Below are 20,810 nucleotides of genomic sequence, written 5' to 3' on the forward strand. Positions count from 1 at the left end.
TCGACAATAAAAAGCAGTTTAAACAATTTACTACCAACGGTTAAGATATGACCGAACGTACGTTTCTTTTTTAGTTCAACGAGGTCATTAAAAAGTGGGCTATATGTGTGAGAGAGAGAGAGAGAAAGTTAATTTATCCCGGCCCATAAATTAAATGTACAAAGAAGGATAATCAAAACACGACATAAATCACAATCAAACATCGAAAAATAAATGCATTTAATATATCCAAAAATCAAATTAAAAATTTATTCAAGATTATTTTAGCCTGGGAAAGGACGCGCAACGAGGTCCTTAGACCTACTTTCCAGCGTGCCCTGTAATATAAACGTAAGAGTGGATAAACTTAATTTTTTTTTCAATTTAATATTCTTGCCATTTTGTAAATGATTTCTTTTTAGGAAACCTTTTAACTGCTCGAACTTATTGCTCCACAAGAGCCCGGAGATAAGTACTTTAACTACATCAAATTGGAAATTGTTTACAGCAGAGAGAAACGTTGCAAGTTAAAAATTGTCGTGTTTTGTCAAATGGTCCCATGAAGGAGGAAAAAGTGACAAAAACTGTCTTTAGAAATTGAGAAGTGATTTTTGACAGCAGAAATCGAGTCGCAGTGCCTTCGTAGAAGGCACCGCGAATCGATTTCTGCTGTCAAAAATTTTTGCTGTCACAAAATTTTGCGTATAATTTTCAATTATTTTCAAAGAATTTCCAGAAGTTTCAGGGATGTGAAAAATTATCCAAAAAACACATTTCGAACAAGATCATAATTTCCTTGTATTATTAAAATGTAATTGTAAAGAAAATTGTATATAACAAAGCAACAGGTATATAGTGATCGCTTAATTTTATAGTTGGAAAATAAACTTTGTCAGCTCTGTATTGCCAAGAATATAATTGTCTTTTATTCTATGAACAAGGTTGTTAAAAATATCTTTATTCATCATGCATAGTTGCGGTACATTATTTTGACGAAGTATATTGAATAGCTTTGCGCCACGATATTTAAGCGAGACCCTTTGAAACTTTTTTTTAGCAGCCGGCATAGCCATAACTCCAGTTGAAGATCTGGTTAAATACGCATCTTGATTTTTAAAAGTGAAGATATTATTGAAATACGATTCTGAATGAAGTGATAGAACTGATCGAAGTACAAACTTTAAGAGCTCATAAACGTACAGCTCATGCACGGTCAGTACACCGTGTTTCAATAAAATAGGAGATATGCTATCCTTAAACCGTTTGAAGAAATTTAGTCGGAAAATTTTCCTTTGTAATTTTTCGATATCGCAAAGACTTGAAAAACTTGTGCAGCCGTATATCAAGACTCCATACTGAATAAGTGGCCTGACATTAGCCTCATAATAACGTATTAAAGTACTTCGTGGTACATAATGTCTCAACATTGAAATGATACCACTCTGCTTCGTTAGTTTAACCACCACTGTATTAATATGATCTCTGAACTGCAGCTTATAATCAATATATAATCCTAGATAGCGACAACAATTATCAATTTTAACAGTAAAATCATTTATGGATATACCAATGTTTGAGATAGAACTAGAACTGGAGGCACCTGTAATCGAGAAATATTAAAAACATACCTTCTACCTTGTTGAGATACTTTTTACAGGGGCAAAAAAGCATAACGAAAATTAACAAGACTCAAATTGAATATCTTTCTTTGAATCATTTTTAACGAGAACTGGCTAAATGTGAATCTAACGGGAGCTATGACATTGCAACTGGGTGCTGGAGAAGCTTCAACGCAAAAAAAAATGTCCAAAAAAAATTTTCCTTGAAACGCCTTCCATGAAAAGATCTTGCATTCTTACACTTTCTCAACTGAACAAATAGATACAAATCTTTTATTCACACGCTCTATTTCATTTCAAAGTGAACATAGACCCCAACCACAAATAGGGAAAAATTCAGAAGAACGCTACCCTTTTCCAACAAACTTGTTGACACTTCAGCGCATTTCGTCCAGTTTTGTACAAACATCGGCGGGTTCAAATCAATTCCCAAATTCGTGACTTCCTCGGGGTAATCCCACATTTTGTAACAAGTAGCCTCTTGGCGGATTCCAGGTACCTCTATCCAGGATAGATTTCCATTTCTACAACTTTCAATAAGATTGTCTTCTATCATATTTAAGCCATGTTGGTGCATATAGCATACAGCGCAGAGAAAATAATCGTCTTCACTCGAAGCAAGATTTGAGCAATTGCCTGCCAACCATAGAACTTGCATGCTTCCACTAATAAAGAGACCATTTTTGCCGAAACATGGTGAAATTTGGCACGGAATCATAAAGCTATCATTCGATAGTGCCCCGTAATCGATTGTTTGAAGATTTTTTGAAAGTGTTAAATTCACCTAACGGTTCTGTTTCCCTAATTTTTTTGTACGAGATTAACATTTGCTACGCGTTTCGTTGAGAACGAAAAATTTGGCAAAAAGAATAGCTTCATTTATTTCATATTTAAATATAACTGACTAAACTTAGAAGGAATTGCTCTCGATTAACTGGCGGGCGCAGTTGTATTGAAAATTCAGGGACGAGGGTGCAGGCGGCTTGTAAGGGGGGGGGGGGAGGGGCTTCAAATGCCGTTTCAAAAATTATTACAGAGCATTTGAAGGAACGAATTTGAGCTCATCTACTTTATATTTCGAAAGAAAGCTATTTAGATCACGCAAAATTCAAAAATCACGGAGACCTAAAAGCTACTTGAAAAGTTTAAGACGTCGAAAGAACAATTTTAACAAGTGACAATATAAAAAGAAACGATGGAATAACGGAAACATCTTGGATACTCGTGCAACTAAATCTGCAGAACAAACGGTGTCTAAAGAACAGATCATAACATGGAAGAAGAGAAGAAAAACAAATGAACCGAAACTATATTGCTTAAAAGAGAACCCATGAAATTCGCAATATAGCCTTCTAACATTTAATTATAGCTTGGCTTACTATCTGCTGTACATTAAAGACAAACTGTGTTGCGGCTGCTCAAGAATCTCAGCGGAACCGATATATCACAGCCTGGTTCTCGAGTTTTACGCCGGCCTGGTTCTTCACTGGGTTCGATTGACTAACGATCTCGCTGAAATAATTAGTCGCTCGGCCGTATTAAAGGACTGTAACTTTATTTTTGTTGATTGAAGTTAAGAAAATCCTTAGTGATAGTCTATGTTCAATCTCGTGCTGAAGTTTGTAAGGCTTCAGCCAGTAGCTAGTAATGTTGCTAACTTCTCGTTAAGTAAGCTCAACTAGCTTATAACCCGCAAGATCTTAAGATCTAGCAAAACTTAACAAAAAGACTAAAGTTGTTAAAGAATCAAATTTTAGTCTATCTGAGAGCCAACTGCTCTTGGTAACAGTTTCTAATGGTTCTAAATACAATACGGTTTCACTAATCAAACAATTGGGTTAAAGTAAATAATCAAATATTTATCATTTATAACATCATCATTACTTGTTTCTGATTGGTTAATCAAGAAAATGATTTATGTCATTGTTTACATAGTAAATGTCAAATTACTGCAATATTTACCTTTGTTGACATAATACGGATGGTTATTACGTGGCTCTAAATGCCTCAAATGCACGGTATTTGACCTTTAATGATCATCTAAAGTATCATAAAATAAACAACTTAAGAAATTTAGCAATAAATGACAAAATATCAAAAAATGCCAATTTTGCACCATATAAGTGCTAATAGGCACACTTGTGGGTCTGATGCAATAATGTTCGTTGGGTCCTTGAATAGCTTAGAGGTAACCCTAACCGTCTGCCATAACCTCGGGTTGCTCGGGTTTTGGCTTCCCAAAATCGGGGGGGGGTGGACAAATTTTCGGTCCCAACTTGTAAAGTTTTTCATTTTTGACCATTTTTGAGTTTTGACAAATTCTAAGTTTTTTCAGTTTCAAAAGTTATTTCTTGCTGTCTGATGGCTTTTCTAGCTGATCTGAAGTGGCGCCAACATCGCCGGCCCTGTTTTCGATCTCGGAAACACCATCGTAGAATACTGGCGCTAACTTCACGACTGGCCGGTTTAGCTCTCCATGTGCCATTTTGACTCTCGCTGATCTCACAACTCCATCGTTGCCAGTGAAGATCTCAATGATTCGTCCAAGTTTGTACTCACAGCGTTTCACAGAGTCATCTACTAGCCACACTAACTCGCCTTCTTTCAGGTTTCGCACATGTTCTTTTGACCACTTCGATCTCTGGTTCCATTGTGGTAGATATTCGCGAGTCCATCTCTTCCAGATCATGTCCGCATATGCTTGAGCCGTTTTGAATGATTTTCTGAGATCATGGTAGCGTTCACTGGATGGCATAAATGGTGCACTTGCGTTTTCTCGTCCTAGCAAGAAATGATTAGGTGTGAGTGCTGTCAAATCTTCAGGGTCGTCACTTACTGCTGTCAGGGGTCTTGCGTTGAGAGTCTGCTCTACAAGACACATTGTTGTACTGAGTACCTCGTCAGTGAGGCTTCTGTTGTCCAAGATTGCAATCATGACCTTCTTGCAACTTTGAACCAGTCTTTCCCAGATTCCACCAAAGTGAGGAGCTCCGGGAGGGTTGAATTTCCAAACAATCTTTTTCTGTGCTAAGTCACTTTCAATCTTAGCTTTGTCCCACTCGTTCATGAATGCTTTTAGCTCATTAGCTGCTCCAACGAAGTTTGTTCCGTTGTCACTAATGATGGTATTCGGGTAGCCACGTCTTGCAATGAATCTTGCCACTGCAGCTAGACATGACTCGGTGTCTAATGACTGAGCAACTTCGATGTGTACTGCTCTCGTTGTCAGGCAAGTGAAGAGGCAGCACCATCTCTTCAAGGTACGTCGTAGGAACTTGACTTCGAAGGGTCCGAAGTAGTCAACTCCGGTATGGGTGAATGGGAACACATGTTCATCAAGTCGTTCTCGTGGTAGATCCGCCATCGGTGGGTGAATGGGGTTGGCGTTCCTGTGTCTGCATTTGATACATCTCGACTTGATTTTTCTTAATGCATTTCTCAGTCCGATGATCCAGTATTCTTGTTGGAGCATGTTCCTCACATATTCTGTGCCCTCATGTAGGTTGTCTCGATGTGCTTTCTCCAACAGAAGCTGTACAACTGGATGTTTCGCGGTTAACAATATTGGGTGTTTTGCATTGTAGTCCAGGTTTGAATGCTTCAGTCGGCCTTTCACTCTAATTGTTCCATCTTCCTCTATGAAGGGTGACAATTTGGCAATGTTTAAAACTTTGGAGATTTCTTTGCTGTTTGATATAGACTTCGAAACATTCGGGAAGCTTTCGTTTTGAACAAATCGAAACAGTATTTGCTCTGCTTGATGAATCTCGTCTGCTTTGAGGGGACCCTTCTGTTTTGTCTTGAACCTCATGCAATAGGCAATAAAGTTTCTAATTCGTTTGAAGGAACTGTATCGTCTCCAGTCAAATAGTTGCTCTAGTTTTGTTTCTGTTGCTACAGTACTCGTAACTTGCTCAGGTTCGAGTTCGTTCACTTGGCACCACGGCTTTGGCCACTTTTCTTCATCTGCCTGAAGCCATGCCGGCCCGTTTAGCCATGCGGACTCCTTGAGGCCTTCGATGGACATTCCTCGGGTTCCGATGTCGGCAGGGTTTTCAACACCTTTGACGTGTCTCCATTGATCCATCCATGAGTTTTCCAGTATTTCAGCTGCTCTGTTTGCAACGAATACTTGTTGTTTCTTGTGCGCTGCCTGTAGCCACTGTAGCACTGTTGATGAGTCGGTCCAATGATAGATTTTGCCGATTTTGACATCATGTTCATTGAGTACCTGCCTTCTGAGACGAACTCCGTAGACTGCGGCTTGAAGTTCTAATTTCGGTACCGTCATATGTCTGATGGGTGCCACACGGCATTTCCCTATTACATATGTCAGTTTTAGCGTTGCTTCATCTTGCAGATATGCCACGATGCACATCGCTTCCTCTGATGCATCTGTAAAAATGTGAAGTCTCAAATTTGAACATCCATTTTCGAAATAAAGTCGATTTATCGACATCGTCCTTATTTCTCTCAACTCAGAGCACCAATCACTGAACAGTTTTGAGTGTTCTGCTGACAACTCTTTGTCCCATGCTTGTCCCATTTCTGCCCAAATGCTTTTGAGAAGAAATCGCATTCGTATGGTGAAAGGTGAACATATTCCAAGTGGGTCGAACACTGCTGAGACAAAGGATAGGACAATTCTCTGAGTTATTTTTGCTGGAACTTCTTGCTCAGTTCCACGACAGACAATGAGACTGTCTGTGTCCACATTCCAGTTGAGTCCTAGGATTGAAGATGATTGTGGTTCTGCTTCGAAAGTTTTCACAACTTTCGTTGATCTGTCTGTCTCTGGAATGTGTGACTTGACTTCTTCGTCACTTGCTATCCATTTCGTCAACTTGAAACCACCTTTGATGAGGATGTCTCTGACTTTCTGATAAATTTCAATCGCTTCTTGAGGTGTTCTGACTGACTTGAGGAAGTCGTCCATGTAGAAGTTTCGCTGAACCACTTTGACAAGATTTTCGTCGTTGACTGCATTATCTTTCGCCACTTGGTGCAAGGCGTAATTTGCACAAGTCGGCGAGCTTTTCGCCCCAAAAACGTGTCGCGTGTACTCGTAGACTTCTATCCTCCGCTCTGGATCTTCTCTCCAGAGGAATCGTAAACATCGGCTGTCATCTTTTGGGACAGCTACTTGAAGAAACATTGCTTCTATGTCGGCTGATAAGGCTATTTGGTGTTCTCGGAAGCGAAAGATGATTCCGATCAAACTCTGCAGCAGGTCTGGCCCAGGTAGAAGTTTGTCGTTTAGGGCTACACCTTGATACTTCGCTGCTGCATTGCACACTCTTCTGACTTTTTCGGGTTTGTGCGGGTTTATGACAGGATGATGTGGTAAATACCATTGCAGTTTGTCTTTGGTTTCATTCAGTTCAGCTTGATCTACTTTCCGAACGTATCCAGCGTTGACATCTGTGTCAATGGTTTCTTGGTAGCGCTTCTTTAGCGCCTCGTCTTTCTGCAGGCGTCGTTCTAAGGACTTGAGTTGCCCCATTGCAGAGTAGAAGTTGTTTGGTAACTTCACTTCGTCCTCTCGCCACAGAAGTCCAACTTCGTATCTTTCACCATTGAATCGTGTTGTTTGTTCCAACGTCTTGATTGCTCGTTGTTCTTCTTTCGAATGTCCAGTGACATCGCAGTTTGAAGCATAGGACTCGATATTCCACCACTTACTCAACTGGTTTGCTAATTTGTCATCTGCAATTTATGTTGCTGTTGTGGCAAGAGTTGCTGCTTGCTTCGCTGGTAGGGGTCCACTTAAAGCCCAACCAATCTTTGATTGCACTGCCCATGGTGCATTTTTGTCTTCTGACTTCTTGAATTCAAAAGGGTGATGAATGTCGTAGCAATCTTGTCCAAGAATCACTTGAACATCATTTAGATTGTAGCTTTGATCTGGCAAGTTCCTCAGATGTGGGTAACGGTCTTTCAATTCTTGCAACTCTACAATCTGGTCACCCAATTTCAGTTTTTCGTGTACGTAGAACTGCACTGTTGTCAATGGTCGAGACTTCTCATGCGCTGAAACAGCTATTGGCACTATTTCAGTCTTTACATCCTGTGATCCATGGATTCCTGCTACTGATAGAGATGCTTTTCTGCCTTGGAGATGGAGTTTTGACACCACTGATTTGTCCTCAAACGAGATTGAGGATCCTGAATCACACATTGCTAGTACATTTAGGCTTAAGTCTCTGTTAGTCAGCTTGATTCGTACCACTGGAAGTCCTCCTTGGGTGATGTTAGTTGCTACTGCCGTTGTAGCATCTGAGACATTCCTTGTAGTCTCCTTCTTCGGTAGTTCGCTGTGCAAAAGCCTGTTGTGCCGCCTTCCACAGCTGGGTACGCTGCAGGTCCTGCTTCTGCAGTCCTTCAACATATGACCTGGTTTCAAGCAATTGAAACACAGTCGGAACTTCTGGACATGCTCTCGTCGTTCATTTACTTTCAGTGACTTAAACTTTTCACACGTCCAAATAGGATGTTGCCCGTCTTTGAAGGGACATTCGAAATTCTTGGGTTTGCTTGACTCTTCAGCGTTTGAAGCAAAGGTACTCGTCTTCGGTTTATCACGGCTTTGAAATTTGTTTCTGTCAAACGACGAGTTTGTCTGTGCTAACAAATTCTCATGAATTGTAGCTTTGGAGGCAAGCCACTCTTTGAAAATAATCAGGTTACCTCTCAGTAGTCGACGATCTTGCATATACTGCAACCACTGTTCTCTCAGTTGCGGAGAAAGTTTTCTGGTTGTCGAACTTAGCACTGCTTCTGCTTCTAGGTCTGATGTGTATCCAAGTTGGGTCAAGGTGTTCACCACATTTGTAACCACATTTGCGAATTTGACAATGCTCGTAGAATCGTCATGTCGAACTGGAGGATGAGTTAGCATTTTCTTGAATTGCGCGTTGACGATGAAATCTGATCTTCCATACTTCTCACAGAGTATATCCCAAGCATGATAGTATGATTGCGAGCTGAATCCCATTCCCGATATTGCTGCTTTTGCTTGACCCGTGAGACTGGTCTTGAGGTATTGCATCTTTTCTGTATCGCTGATTGGCTTTTGATGAACAACAACATCAAAAAGACCTGACCCCTCTGGCCACTCCAGAGGATCTCCTGAAAACTCAGTCAGTTTTAGTTTTGGCAAGCCGCTGGCACCACTGCTTGGTACTGGTTGGTAGATCACTTGGGGAGTGGTGTGATTCATTGTGCTCCTGTTTCTGCTCTCGGCAGACCTGTTCCGAAAGTTGTTATTGGGACTCTGACTCCTGTTTCTGTATTGAACTGCTGACGTTCGCTGCTGCTGAAACGTCGTCCTTGTCAACGGCGGTGCTGGTGGGTCCGTTAGTCTAATTGATTTACGGACTTCTGGTTTCTTGAGAATGCTCGGTTCTGTTAGTTGGGTTGAGAAAAGCCTTTCGCCTGGGTGGAACAGTGGGGTAGTTTTCGGGTAGGTGCTGAAACGTTTGTCAGCTCTGTCCTTAGTGACATTCGTTGGAGGGTCGATAACAACATTTGGAGATAGTGGTCGTTGAGGGACAGACTGTTGAGCCCCTGCTTCTGCCCACCTCTCTATTCTTGCTTGATTTCGTTTTGATCCAACACTTTCTATCTCATCTGCCACTGATCCGCATGCTCTTGAGCTTCCTTTGGTCAGCTCAAGTTTCAGACGTCTTTGTTCTTCTTCTTCCTCTGCTTTCCTTCTTTCGTTTTCAAGAGCTCGCTCATGCTGTCGAAAACGCAGTTCGTCTTCTTGCTGTTGCATCCTCAGACGTAACTCTTGCTCTTGTTGCTGCTGTTGCTGTTGTAAACGTAACTCTTCTTGCTGGCGACGAAGTTCTATTTCCTCACGCTCTTGCTCTAACTCCAACTGGCGCTCTCGCAGTCGTTGCTCTGTTTCTTTCTTTGCTCTTAGGTTTTCGAGCTCCATTTCTTCAATTTGTCGCCTTCTCGATGATCGCGAGTTGGCGATACTGGGTTGCTTTCTGTTTCCATGTGTAGCAGAACGCTTGGAAGAGACCTCGGCGTTCTCCTCAGCATTTTCTATTGCTCCATTACCTGTATCAATTACAGTTTCGTCGTTTGGGTCTTTGTCACCAGCCGATGTAGTTGACACTAAAGATGTTTGATTTCCACAATCCTTGCTGAACCTGTACTGGTTGATCAGGTCTTGATATTGACTTCTCGTTTTACTCTGCTGTTGTCGGTTGTCTTCCAAGTCGTCGTACGTCCTGAAGAAACATCGATAAGCACTTTCGGCTGTCATTGTTTTGTTTTGTGTTAGGTAGCCTTCTAGCTCGTTGAGGTGTCTGGAGAAGGACTTGAGTAGGTCAGCTTGCTCTTTCTCTAACGTCTTGAGTTGACCACTCGCCTTCCAATCAGCTGTCTTCCAGTGTCTGTTGGGACTTTTGCTGGCCATCGTTGCTGATTTTGTTTTGGTCCACCAGGTTGAATCGAAGATTCCTTTCTGTTCGTGTCACTGCTGTTGATGTTGTCCGGGTCGGCGGACCAAATGTTGCGGCTGCTCAAGAATCTCAGCGGAACCGATATATCACAGCCTGGTTCTCGAGTTTTACGCCGGCCTGGTTCTTCACTGGGTTCGATTGACTAACGATCTCGCTGAAAAAATTAGTCGCTCGGCCGTATTAAAGGACTGTAACTTTATTTTTGTTGATTGAAGTTAAGAAAATCCTTAGTGATAGTCTATGTTCAATCTCGTGCTGAAGTTTGTAAGGCTTCAGCCAGTAGCTAGTAATGTTGCTAACTTCTCGTTAAGTAAGCTCAACTAGCTTATAACCCGCAAGATCTTAAGATCTAGCAAAACTTAACAAAAAGACTAAAGTTGTTAAAGAATCAAATTTTAGTCTATCTGAGAGCCAACTGCTCTTGGTAACAGTTTCTAATGGTTCTAAATACAATACGGTTTCACTAATCAAACAATTGGGTTAAAGTAAATAATCAAATATTTATCATTTATAACATCATCATTACTTGTTTCTGATTGGTTAATCAAGAAAATGATTTATGTCATTGTTTACATAGTAAATGTCAAATTACTGCAATATTTACCTTTGTTGACATAATACGGATGGTTATTACGTGGCTCTAAATGCCTCAAATGCACGGTATTTGACCTTTAATGATCATCTAAAGTATCATAAAATAAACAACTTAAGAAATTTAGCAATAAATGACAAAATATCAAAAAATGCCAATTTTGCACCATATAAGTGCTAATAGGCACACTTGTGGGTCTGATGCAATAATGTTCGTTGGGTCCTTGAATAGCTTAGAGGTAACCCTAACCGTCTGCCATAACCTCGGGTTGCTCGGGTTTTGGCTTCCCAAAATCGGGGGGGTGGACAAATTTTCGGTCCCAACTTGTAAAGTTTTTCATTTTTGACCATTTTTGAGTTTTGACAAATTCTAAGTTTTTTCAGTTTCAAAAGTTATTTCTTGCTGTCTGATGGCTTTTCTAGCTGATCTGAAGTGGCGCCAACAAACTGAGAACTCAATACCCAAAATTCTAAAACAGAATATAACATTCGAAAAGAATAGTAAGTCACGAACAAAATTGCTTCAGCTTAAATTCTATAGAACACCAGTACTCGCCTTCCAGTACTATAATATATTCGCGGATAGAGGATAAAACACAAATGCTAATTTAAAAACATAGAGTTCAAACACAAACAAAGTTCAAAGCTCCATCACAGGAGTTCACAAGAGCCATAACGCACAAGTAACAAAAAATGGCCCATAATTAAATAAAAACATTGCCATAAAAATATGAAAATGTTTCAAAGACTTTACATACTAATTCAACGCTCTAATTTTTTAAAATCTGCAAACATGTAAATTAAACTAACCGCTTGGTTAATGTTACATGTTAGAAATTTATTAATCAAACATTATTTTTTTCTAATTTATAACCAACTAAGGTTCGGTTTTCGTAAAATAATTTAATAAAAAATATGTTTAAATCCTGCAACCCTTCTGTCTATTGGAACTCTTTCGTGTCGTTTAAGCATTTCCGCTGTAACTTTTTGTTTAAATTTGGTCTTCGACGTTTCTTTTCTAATTGTAATTGGAAGTGTGTTCCATTTTCGAATAAAGTTACGAACACTTGAACAATTACTCCATTTTGACTTACATTTTTGTTCTAAGAAAAGGTTATGGGTTCGTTTGTTTACAATAATAGGCACGTTTTCTAAAAAACTGAAATGTTTATTAGAGCGATTTCTTGTTTGTTGGAGAATATTGAAAAACCTATTTAAAGACACCCGTGTTATTTGGAGCTCTGCTGGAAGAATTTTAGTCTCCAGAAGTAGATCTCTGGCAGTATCGTATTTGGTTTTCATAAAGCAAACTTTTATTCCCCAGTTTATCTGTTTGTTAATTCTGTCAATAGAGTAAGATGGTAAATTTTGAAAAAAATTGCGCTAAAATCTAAATGAGACAAAACTAGTGAATTAAAAAGATTTATTCTTGTTTTTAGCGGTACCTGATAACGAACCAATTATAATGATCTGATTGCTGAAGCCATTTTACTGATAACCTTATTTAGTTGATTTTGGTATGTCAGTTCCCTATCAATTGTTACACCTTAATATCTACATTTTTCAGATGCCTCCAATCGGTGTCCCTTGAAATCGACAGTTTCAATGATCGGCAATTTTTCATTCCTGAACACCATTAACTCCGTTTTTTTCTCATTCAAAGTTAACCTGTTTTGTTTCATATATTGATCTGTCTTGTTTAATGTATCTTCAGCTATTAGCTGCAAATTTGCTTCATTCTTTGCATGACATAGAATTGCTGTATCATCGGCAAACTGTAATACATCACAATTCGTTGATACAGCTTCACTGAAATCGTTGACATAAAGTATAAAAATTAGAGGCCCTAAGACAGTTCCCTGAGGAACACCGTGATTTATGACAACCCAATCTGATTTTGCTATCCCATTTTTTACAGACTGTTTTCTATCACAAAGGAAAGAGTTTAATAAGAATCTTGCATTTTCTCCAATTCCATACCTTTTTATTTTGTTCATAAAAACATCTATAGATATTGAGTTGAAAGCCTTTGCTAAGTCTAAAAAGAGTGTGACAACAATTTCGTTTTCGTCAACGCATTGGTTTATCTTTTCAGTTAATGAAATGATAGTATCGAGACAGGACTTTTGCTTTTGAAAGCCGAATTGATTCTTGTTAATCAGACCATTAAGAGTTAGGTGGTGAGTTAGTTGTTCAAGTAGTAATCGCTCAAAAATTTTTGCTAGAGTTGGTGTGACTGATATGGGTCGATAGTTTTCTGGTTCTAGTCGGTCTCCCTTCTTATAGACAGGTGTAACATGCGCTGTTTTCAAAATATTAGGAAACGTGTTTTTGTTTATACATTCATTGACGACAAATTGTAAATGGGTTCCAATAGACAGTTTACTATCTTTTAGCGCCCATGCTGGTATATAGCCCGGTCCGGGAGATTTATGCTTAGGTAGATTATCAATAACATTATACAATTCTTTTCTGGTGACTGGTCGGAAGCTAAATTCCGGTCCATCAAATGTTAGGGAAGAACAATTTGGAGCAACGTCTTTGCCTTTGTATAATCCTAGTCTCGCAAAACAATTATTAAGAACATTGGCAATCTCTCTGTCATCCTCAACAAAATGACTATCTTCCCTTAATTTGTCAATTTTTCTATTTGGCTGTTGGAATTGATCCTGTTTTTGATGAATTTCCAGTGTTCTCTTGGAGTTGGTAGCTGCTGGAAAAAATTCTTTGTGTAATCATCAGCAGCTTTTTTCAGTTTTCTATTCACTGAATTGCGTAAAGATTTGTAAATGTTATAAATCTCTGATTTTGGGTTTTTCTTCTACGCATTAAAGAGACGGTGTTTTTCATTTATGAGACCACGTAATTCTTTTGTCAACCATTGCTTTTGTTGTTTTTTGGTACTAGTTTCTACCAACTTCAAGGGTGCATGACAACTCAGTATATTTTCAAAAATTTCGATAAATTTTAAAAACATTTCGTTCGGCTCATTTATCTGGTACATAGGCGACCAATCTTGCAGCGCAATGTCACGATTGAAATTTGATCTTGAATATTTCTTGGTATTACGTATCAAAAACTGCCTTTTCTTATCACTGTGATCTATTTTTCATGATGACTGATATACTATTGGTAAGTGATCAACTCCAAGAGTCGACTCTAGAACACTGGCTTCGAAAATTTGGTTCTTCGAGATAAAGCAGTGATCAATTAACGAATATTTTTCACCATTTGTCCATGTTGCCTCCGTTTCATTAACGTAACATAGCCCATTGTTTGCTGTGAAAATATCAAGTGACTGTCTACCTTTTGTGCCTAACAAGTTTATATTGTAATCTCCTAATCAAATTAGATTATCTGTATACGAACACATTTGAGATTTCTACAGTCATTTCATCCAGAAAAAAGTTAGAAAGATTTACATTGGGGCAGTATGCTACATTAATGAGTAGTTTTTGTGTTAAAGGCTTACTAATTTCAATCCACATTGACTCAAAAAAACTTCTATTGATTGTGTTTAAATAATTTCTCATTTTTACTTCAAACTGTTTGGGAACCCAAATACCTACCCCTCCACCTCTCTGTACATTAGTTAATGATGATCTTGGTTGGTGAATGAAGTGATGACTATTGCACAGATAAAACTCGGGAATGTCAGTTTTTTCATTTATCCATGTTTCGGTAACAACTAGGAAAGAGGTTTCATTAAGATTTTTCAAAAAACGAGACAATTGCTCATGTTTATTATTGAGGCTTCTACAATTCATATACCAAAACTTGGGGAACTCCGATTTTCTCGCACACTCACCATTTTATTTTTCAATTGTTGTTATTCTATCCAAATTTGATGGACCTGGGTTTCTTTCAATGTCACCACATTTTTGTAGAATAACCAATACTTATTTCACTTTACTTCTGGTGACAAATTTTTCAACCACAAGAAAAACAAAACTCCCGTGAAGAGCAACCCACAGAAGCAAGTGAGAAAAAACAAATAGACACCTCAAAGGAAAAACCGGCATTAAAAGTACCACTAGTTTGTGAGAGCTAGTTTCTGCACAAACGGCTCAAACAATTGACGAACTCCCAATAATTGACCAACGCATCAGAAACAATGCTCTTAAGACGACAAAATTAGGCCGTCTCAGTACTTGTGGTGAAGGGAACACTTAGAGACTGGTAAACATTTTTCATTTGAGCAGCTACATATTGTCCTCGAGCTTTGCCAATTTATCGTATTTCTGCAAGTGAAAACTGAAATCGTTCAGACAAAAAATTACCCAAGTGAAAAATGGCATAACACCAACAGGACCTAAATAATTGATACGAACATCGTTTAAGAGGAATTAACAGCCAACAGAAAAGTAAATTACTGAAAAACTTCCAAACATAAATTTTCTTTGTGAGAAGTCCTTTATCCGGTATTGTGTTACTGAACAAAACATGATAAAATTAATTTCATGCGAACAGCCATACCTCGATACGACGAAAAGCAGTTATCTAATATACACTTAGCTTGCCAAAATTTGGCAATACAAACAAGGGCTCGCAATTTAGCATTGCCTAAAATGAAGCGTAACCAGCAACTTGTCAACAGAACGCTTGAACAAATTTTCGTGGCGTAGAAAATAGATAAAGAGCTGAGGCGGAGCTGCCGGTGCAATCCATGAAACAAAAAATTTCAAATGTTTTTTTTTTAATTTTAATGAATTCAAATTTCTTATATTACACGACCCGTAAAGCAGTATTACCACCCGTTACCTTTATATTTGAGTCCCTTATTGACCGTCGAGTCCCTTTTTAACGGTTTAGAGTGACCTCTGATGGCCTTAAAATTAGAATAAAAAATCATTGAGAGAGTCAAGTTAAGTTATTTATGATCACCAAACTAACCCCTCAATGCGGTTAACAACCCATTGCTAATTAGATCAACAAATGACATCAAGCCTATAAAAGCAGTGAAAGAGCAGTATGAAAATATGAACATTTTAGGACCGGCCGCGTAAAAAATAAAAAAACGAGTATCAGACGACAAAGCCAAGAAAATATAAACCGACAAACGTCGGACGAATTGCTCTCGAACGACTTGCAAAGCTAGCAAACTTTTTTTGGTTCAAACTGTTCTGACTACGAGGGGTTCGAACTCACGATCCCTTTTTTAAGAGTCCGTCTACTTTAACACTACGGTACACGAGTTAGGTACTATCGTAGCTTACAATCGGCTGTAACAGATTTAGTTTCTGAATGCGCGCGATTCAAAACACTGAAAAATATCAATAAGTCAAGCTCGAAAAAATCACTCAAGAAGCGAAAGAATGTTCTAGAAGAAAACGGTCGAGCAAACGGTCGAGCAGAATGTTCTAGAAAGAATGTTCTAGAAGAACACGGCCGAGCAAAAATTTTGCATAAATACTAAAAAGGCACACACGGAATAATTGCTTCAAACTTCGTTCGAGAGCAATAAAAACAAAAAAAACAGCAAAATATAGCTACGTTCAGGTTAAAAATTCGCACCTATAATGAAACCTAACTTAAATGATAGGAAACAGTCCCGACCAATCCTGCAAACATTAACGCTTCTTTGTTCAAATTATCCAATTTTCGGTCGCAAAATTCGATATGGGGAATATTATCACTATTATCAACAGTGATCGGAGTACTGAACACCGAAGGCCAAAATAAGGCATCATTTTCCGGGCTTAAATTCCAGCTCAACGTCTGCATTATCATTTCTCGGTTTATTATATAATAAAATGAATCTCTCTTCAGCATCGTTTTCGAAATTTGAATTCCAGGAACTGAATAACCGTCAATTTGGTCCGATTCGACTGGCCCGTTTAGAATTGGGCCTTTAAACTCATCTTTCGTCGAATTCGGCATGAAAACTTTCATATCAACAAGCACCGAAACATTGTTCAAGTAAATATACTCCATATTATTGGAGAAAATCATATTCAAATTCAAAATCTCATGGCTTCTAGTTGAGAAACTGTTTGCTATCTTGATGCCTTTTAGACTAGCAGTTGCTTTTTGATTACGCAGTGCATTGGAGACATCTATAGCCGAAAGATTAGGGTTATCCTCAATATCGATCGAGTTTATTAGGGTCATATATTTCACGCCTAGAACCGAATACTCTTGACCCATACCTGCGAATATTGGATAGACGCTGTATAAATTAGTGGTTTCAATAACCAAATCAACGGGAAGCACTTGGACGTCGTCTTCACCTGCAGTGAGAAGTAAAGGCGAAACAGCATCGAAGCAAGTTTCGTAGTTTAGAGCAATAGTCGAGGCGTCTAAGTCGAAGAAGGTCAATTGGTTAGAAATCGAATCGCCTGTCATAACGCAATTCAAAATTTGTTCAGCATCGTTCACTTTAATACATGAACAAACTTGAGAATCGGAGGAGCCTACAATTGAAGTGCACTTGTCGACTTTGAATGAAAACCCGTTCAGCAAGATCATTTCCAGCCCGCAACGACCTTCAACGAAAGGTATAAAAATCGCCAAAACAATAGTTGTCAATAACCGTTTTTCCATGGTCGTTAAGTGTAAGAGTTTGCCAAAATTTAATCAAATAAAGGAACTAAAAATTATGGCTGAAAAACCGCTACAAGAAAACAGCGATCAAAACAAAAATTTCCAAAGATGCAAAAGTTAAAATAGGCCTGTAATCCGATTTCTACCGTCAGATGTGCGCGTAAATTGGGTTTCAGATCTTAAAAGAAAATTAGCATTTCTTATCACTCAAGTTAGTGTACATATTACATGACGTGAAAAAGAATTCAGTAATTAATTAACTGGTCACAATGCTCCGATAGATTTAACGGTGAACTGAGTTCTGATCATCGCATCAAACGAAAAAAATACGAGCAAAAAGCGGAAATCGATCCGAAAAACCGTGCTCATTTTTTTATGGATATTGCCAACCATCACAGTGAAACCCATTTGCAAAAAACAGACATAAGAAGGGAAGTGTATTCTATCGCGTCGCTACAGAAATTTGGGATCTTTACCGTTTGTGCCCCCCCCCCCCCCCCCCCGTACGTTATTTGCCCCCCAGTTACAGAGCACGTTACTTTACATAGTAAATCATTAAGTAAAAATATGGCATGTGCGTCTGGGGGATGCAAATAATATGCACCCAATAAGCTGGGGGGCACAAACGAAAAAGACCCGAAATTTGATTATAATTTGATCATATGAAACCTAAATCTTGATCATTGAATTTAAAAGCACGTAAAGTTGTAACTTGGAATTATTGTCCTGGTTCCGAGAACTAAAAAATTGTTTTCATTAGCAGGATGTTATTACGTGGCCAATGTCCGAGAAATCAAAATTACATACTTGATTTCGTCGGGATTTTTCACGACCCATGTTTTCAGAGTAGAAATGTTATTACGTGGCCAATGTCCGAAAAAATGTTATTACGTGGCCAATGTCCGAAAAATCAAAATTACATACTTGATTTTGTCGGGATTTTTTACGACCCATGTTTTCAGAGTAGAGTTGTAAGCGTATGTGGAAACCAAGGACACTAGACATATTTAGTTCAAAGTTGCTTAAAATTACTCTTTTCCCACAGATACAGTATCTAATTTTCGAGATGAACGAAAGCTTAATTGGTGATTAATTTCAGAAATTTCCCTTTCGATACTAATTGTGGATTATGAACACAACTATTTCTTTTGAAATTACCTATAACACTGTTCGAAAAAACAATTAAGTCTATGAATTTGATCTTAAGTAATTACTAATCAAATTCGGTCATCAAAGTCTTAGGCTAATTACATGCTGAAAATGGTTTTGTTTCCACAAAACGCAACATTTATTGAAATGTGCTTTTTCGACCATTGGTCCTGTAGTTGTTGGTATGCAGTCACAAAAATTTTTGGGCGATGAATTATGAATGGAAAGTCTTATCGTACATGCTTCAATCCAAAGACACTGAAGTTGATAATTACAATCCCTTCTCAGTGAAAAAAAACTTGATTAGCCTTGACAAGAAACACACTAAAACATAGTAAATCTTGCCAAGCTCTTGAAATGTCACTTGCCCGGAAAACAACAAGATTGGTACGAACTTGCAACATACTTGCATGGGTATCAAAAAAAAAGATCTGGGCAAGATAACCACGGAAGATTAACAATGACATGGCAATAAATACGAAGTTGTAAAAATTATAAAGCACTTTTAAGCAAGTTTAGCACTAATTGATATGATAACAAAACGCGGCTGTAACAACAAATCTATGTAAGCTGTCACTTCAATTTGTCTTGATCAAAATGAATCAATTTCATCGATTTGTTTAGCGCCTGTTGTGGTGGCCATTAAATCGGAAAACAACTAAATCTCTTCCGAATTCATTTATTCGAATTGTGAACTTAGTCAAATTCACGGAACTGTTCACAGAATTTAGTCAAAAATCGATCTGTTTTGAAGCAGTGAATTAGTCAGCTGTGACTAAGGGAAAAAATTGTTTGGCTAAGAAAGTCAGCAACTAAATCACTACAAAAAATACATTAAAAAAATTTTTTGAAAAACGTTTCTCGCATACAATCAGTTTTAAGTTAGGGCCGTCAATTTCAGCTCAAAAAAATTTAAAGTTTGTACTATGAACCTCAAGCGGACAAAATTATTGTAAAACAGAGGACTCCAGTAATTTTAAAAGAAATCAAGGGTAGAACACCATAAAATCTAAAAATCGGCGAAGACTATCTCAAGCTCTGATTGATTGAGCTTGAACGCATTATTTAAAAAATTCTGAGTAAGAGTTCCAATGAACAGCAAAATAAACGTCTGCTCATGTTCCCCGTTAGGGGATACTGTACTCACGGAGTTATCGATTTGAGCTCTGAGTGGAGCAATATGTGTCCGCAAACCATAGTAGTAAAATTTGGGGTGATTTACAGCAGATATAGGATCCCCTGCAGCACGGTCTCGAACCAACTTCAAAATCATACAGCTTATTGCTAGAAGCATTCAATTACTGCCCAGCTACGGATAACAAAAACTACTTAGACCAAATCACACTAAAGGCGAAGCTGAGTAATATAAAAATTATAAAACGATTGCGGTAACATGGCCCAGATGGTAAATCGCGTAAACGCATAATCAACTGGCTCAAGTTGCCTTTTGGAATCCACTATAATCTATCAAATATAAACAAACAAAACTAAATCAGTTTTGTCTTTTTTATCATAACTATCTCAGTTTTGTGTTTAAATAAATTTCTCGCATTAATCAAAAATAACTACGAAAAACGGCCCAGAAACCTCGGATAACTTCCGATTTATTGCTTACAGTGCTCAGTCCTAATTTCATCTCAGTTTTCCTTTGAATTAACCACGAAGAGACGCAAAGTTGATCAAAGAGAGGGCAACCTCACCACTAAAGTTCAGCCGAAAGCACTAGCACATTGGATTGAACAATTTACGGAAAGGCAGTTTGCAGTTGCTAACCATGAGCCACAAAAGACACAGCAGCAATTCAGATGTTGCAATGACATACCATTTGAGCACCAACACATTTTCGGCTATTCAATCAATAATCAAGAACACATGAAGATTACTAAATGCCTCATGAGAGTCCTCTTTGAGATCAATGCCAGAATTTTTGCGCCAACCAGCTCTTCCCAGACCTTCCATGAGCAATTCTTGCAATTTAATTCATCAGATAATACAAGACGAGGAGATATCTTCGAGCTGTTCACAAGAAACGCTGATACAGTAATGGACATATCGCCTAAGCGTTGTAGTGCAATGGATATAGTGTGGAAGAATGAACGATCTTGCCCAAATAGACGACTGGAATCTGCAACCATGACAGAATCGGCAAGCATAATACATTACCAGAGAATTTTTGGCAAAAACAGAGCCTTGAGAGTACGGATTCCCCATTTAAACAAACTTTGGAAGACCATATTGATATATTAGCAACTGGCTGGGGATCGATTTACAGAACCGAAAACTCAGTTTATTTGGAAGTTCAATGTGGAATGAACTACGCAGAGTACAGATGCTGGGAATATTGGGATGCTCCATTAGATGATAGCTGTGAAGTATACGAGGAAAATTCCGATGAGTCATCAAAGCAAACAAAAGAAAGCAGATAAAAGAAAATCTTCAATGCAAATCATTT

At 38.4% G+C, this 20,810-nt stretch overlaps 2 protein-coding genes across 2 annotated transcripts in view; both read right to left on the minus strand.

The window, feature by feature from the left end:
• LOC142342557 (S1 RNA-binding domain-containing protein 1-like) overlaps positions 1–20,810 on the minus strand; it is a 73,816-nt gene that overhangs the window by 9,450 nt on the left and 43,556 nt on the right. The gene's annotated exons all lie outside the window — the stretch shown is intronic.
• On the minus strand, positions 1,745–17,219 carry LOC142342558 (uncharacterized). Its single transcript, XM_075393929.1, has 2 exons — positions 16,223–17,219; positions 1,745–2,382 (listed from the first exon to the last, which is right to left on the minus strand). The coding sequence occupies exons 1-2, from the start codon at positions 17,207–17,209 to the stop codon at positions 1,885–1,887; spliced, it is 1,485 nt and encodes a 494-aa protein (XP_075250044.1). The 5' UTR covers positions 17,210–17,219; the 3' UTR covers positions 1,745–1,884.

This window comes from Convolutriloba macropyga, chromosome 7, assembly GCF_964194025.1.
Source record: "Convolutriloba macropyga chromosome 7, txConMacr16.3, whole genome shotgun sequence".
Lineage (NCBI taxonomy): Eukaryota > Metazoa > Xenacoelomorpha > Acoela > Convolutidae > Convolutriloba > Convolutriloba macropyga.

Coding starts and splice junctions, on each gene's coding strand:
- LOC142342558 (XM_075393929.1), bottom strand. CDS start 17,209: ATGGAAAAACGGTTATTGACAACTATTGTTTTGGCGATTTTTATACCT. Junction 2,383..16,222: donor CGTTAATGTTTGCAGGATTG/GTCGGGACTGTT, acceptor CAGAACCGTTAG/GTGAATTTAACACTTTCAAA.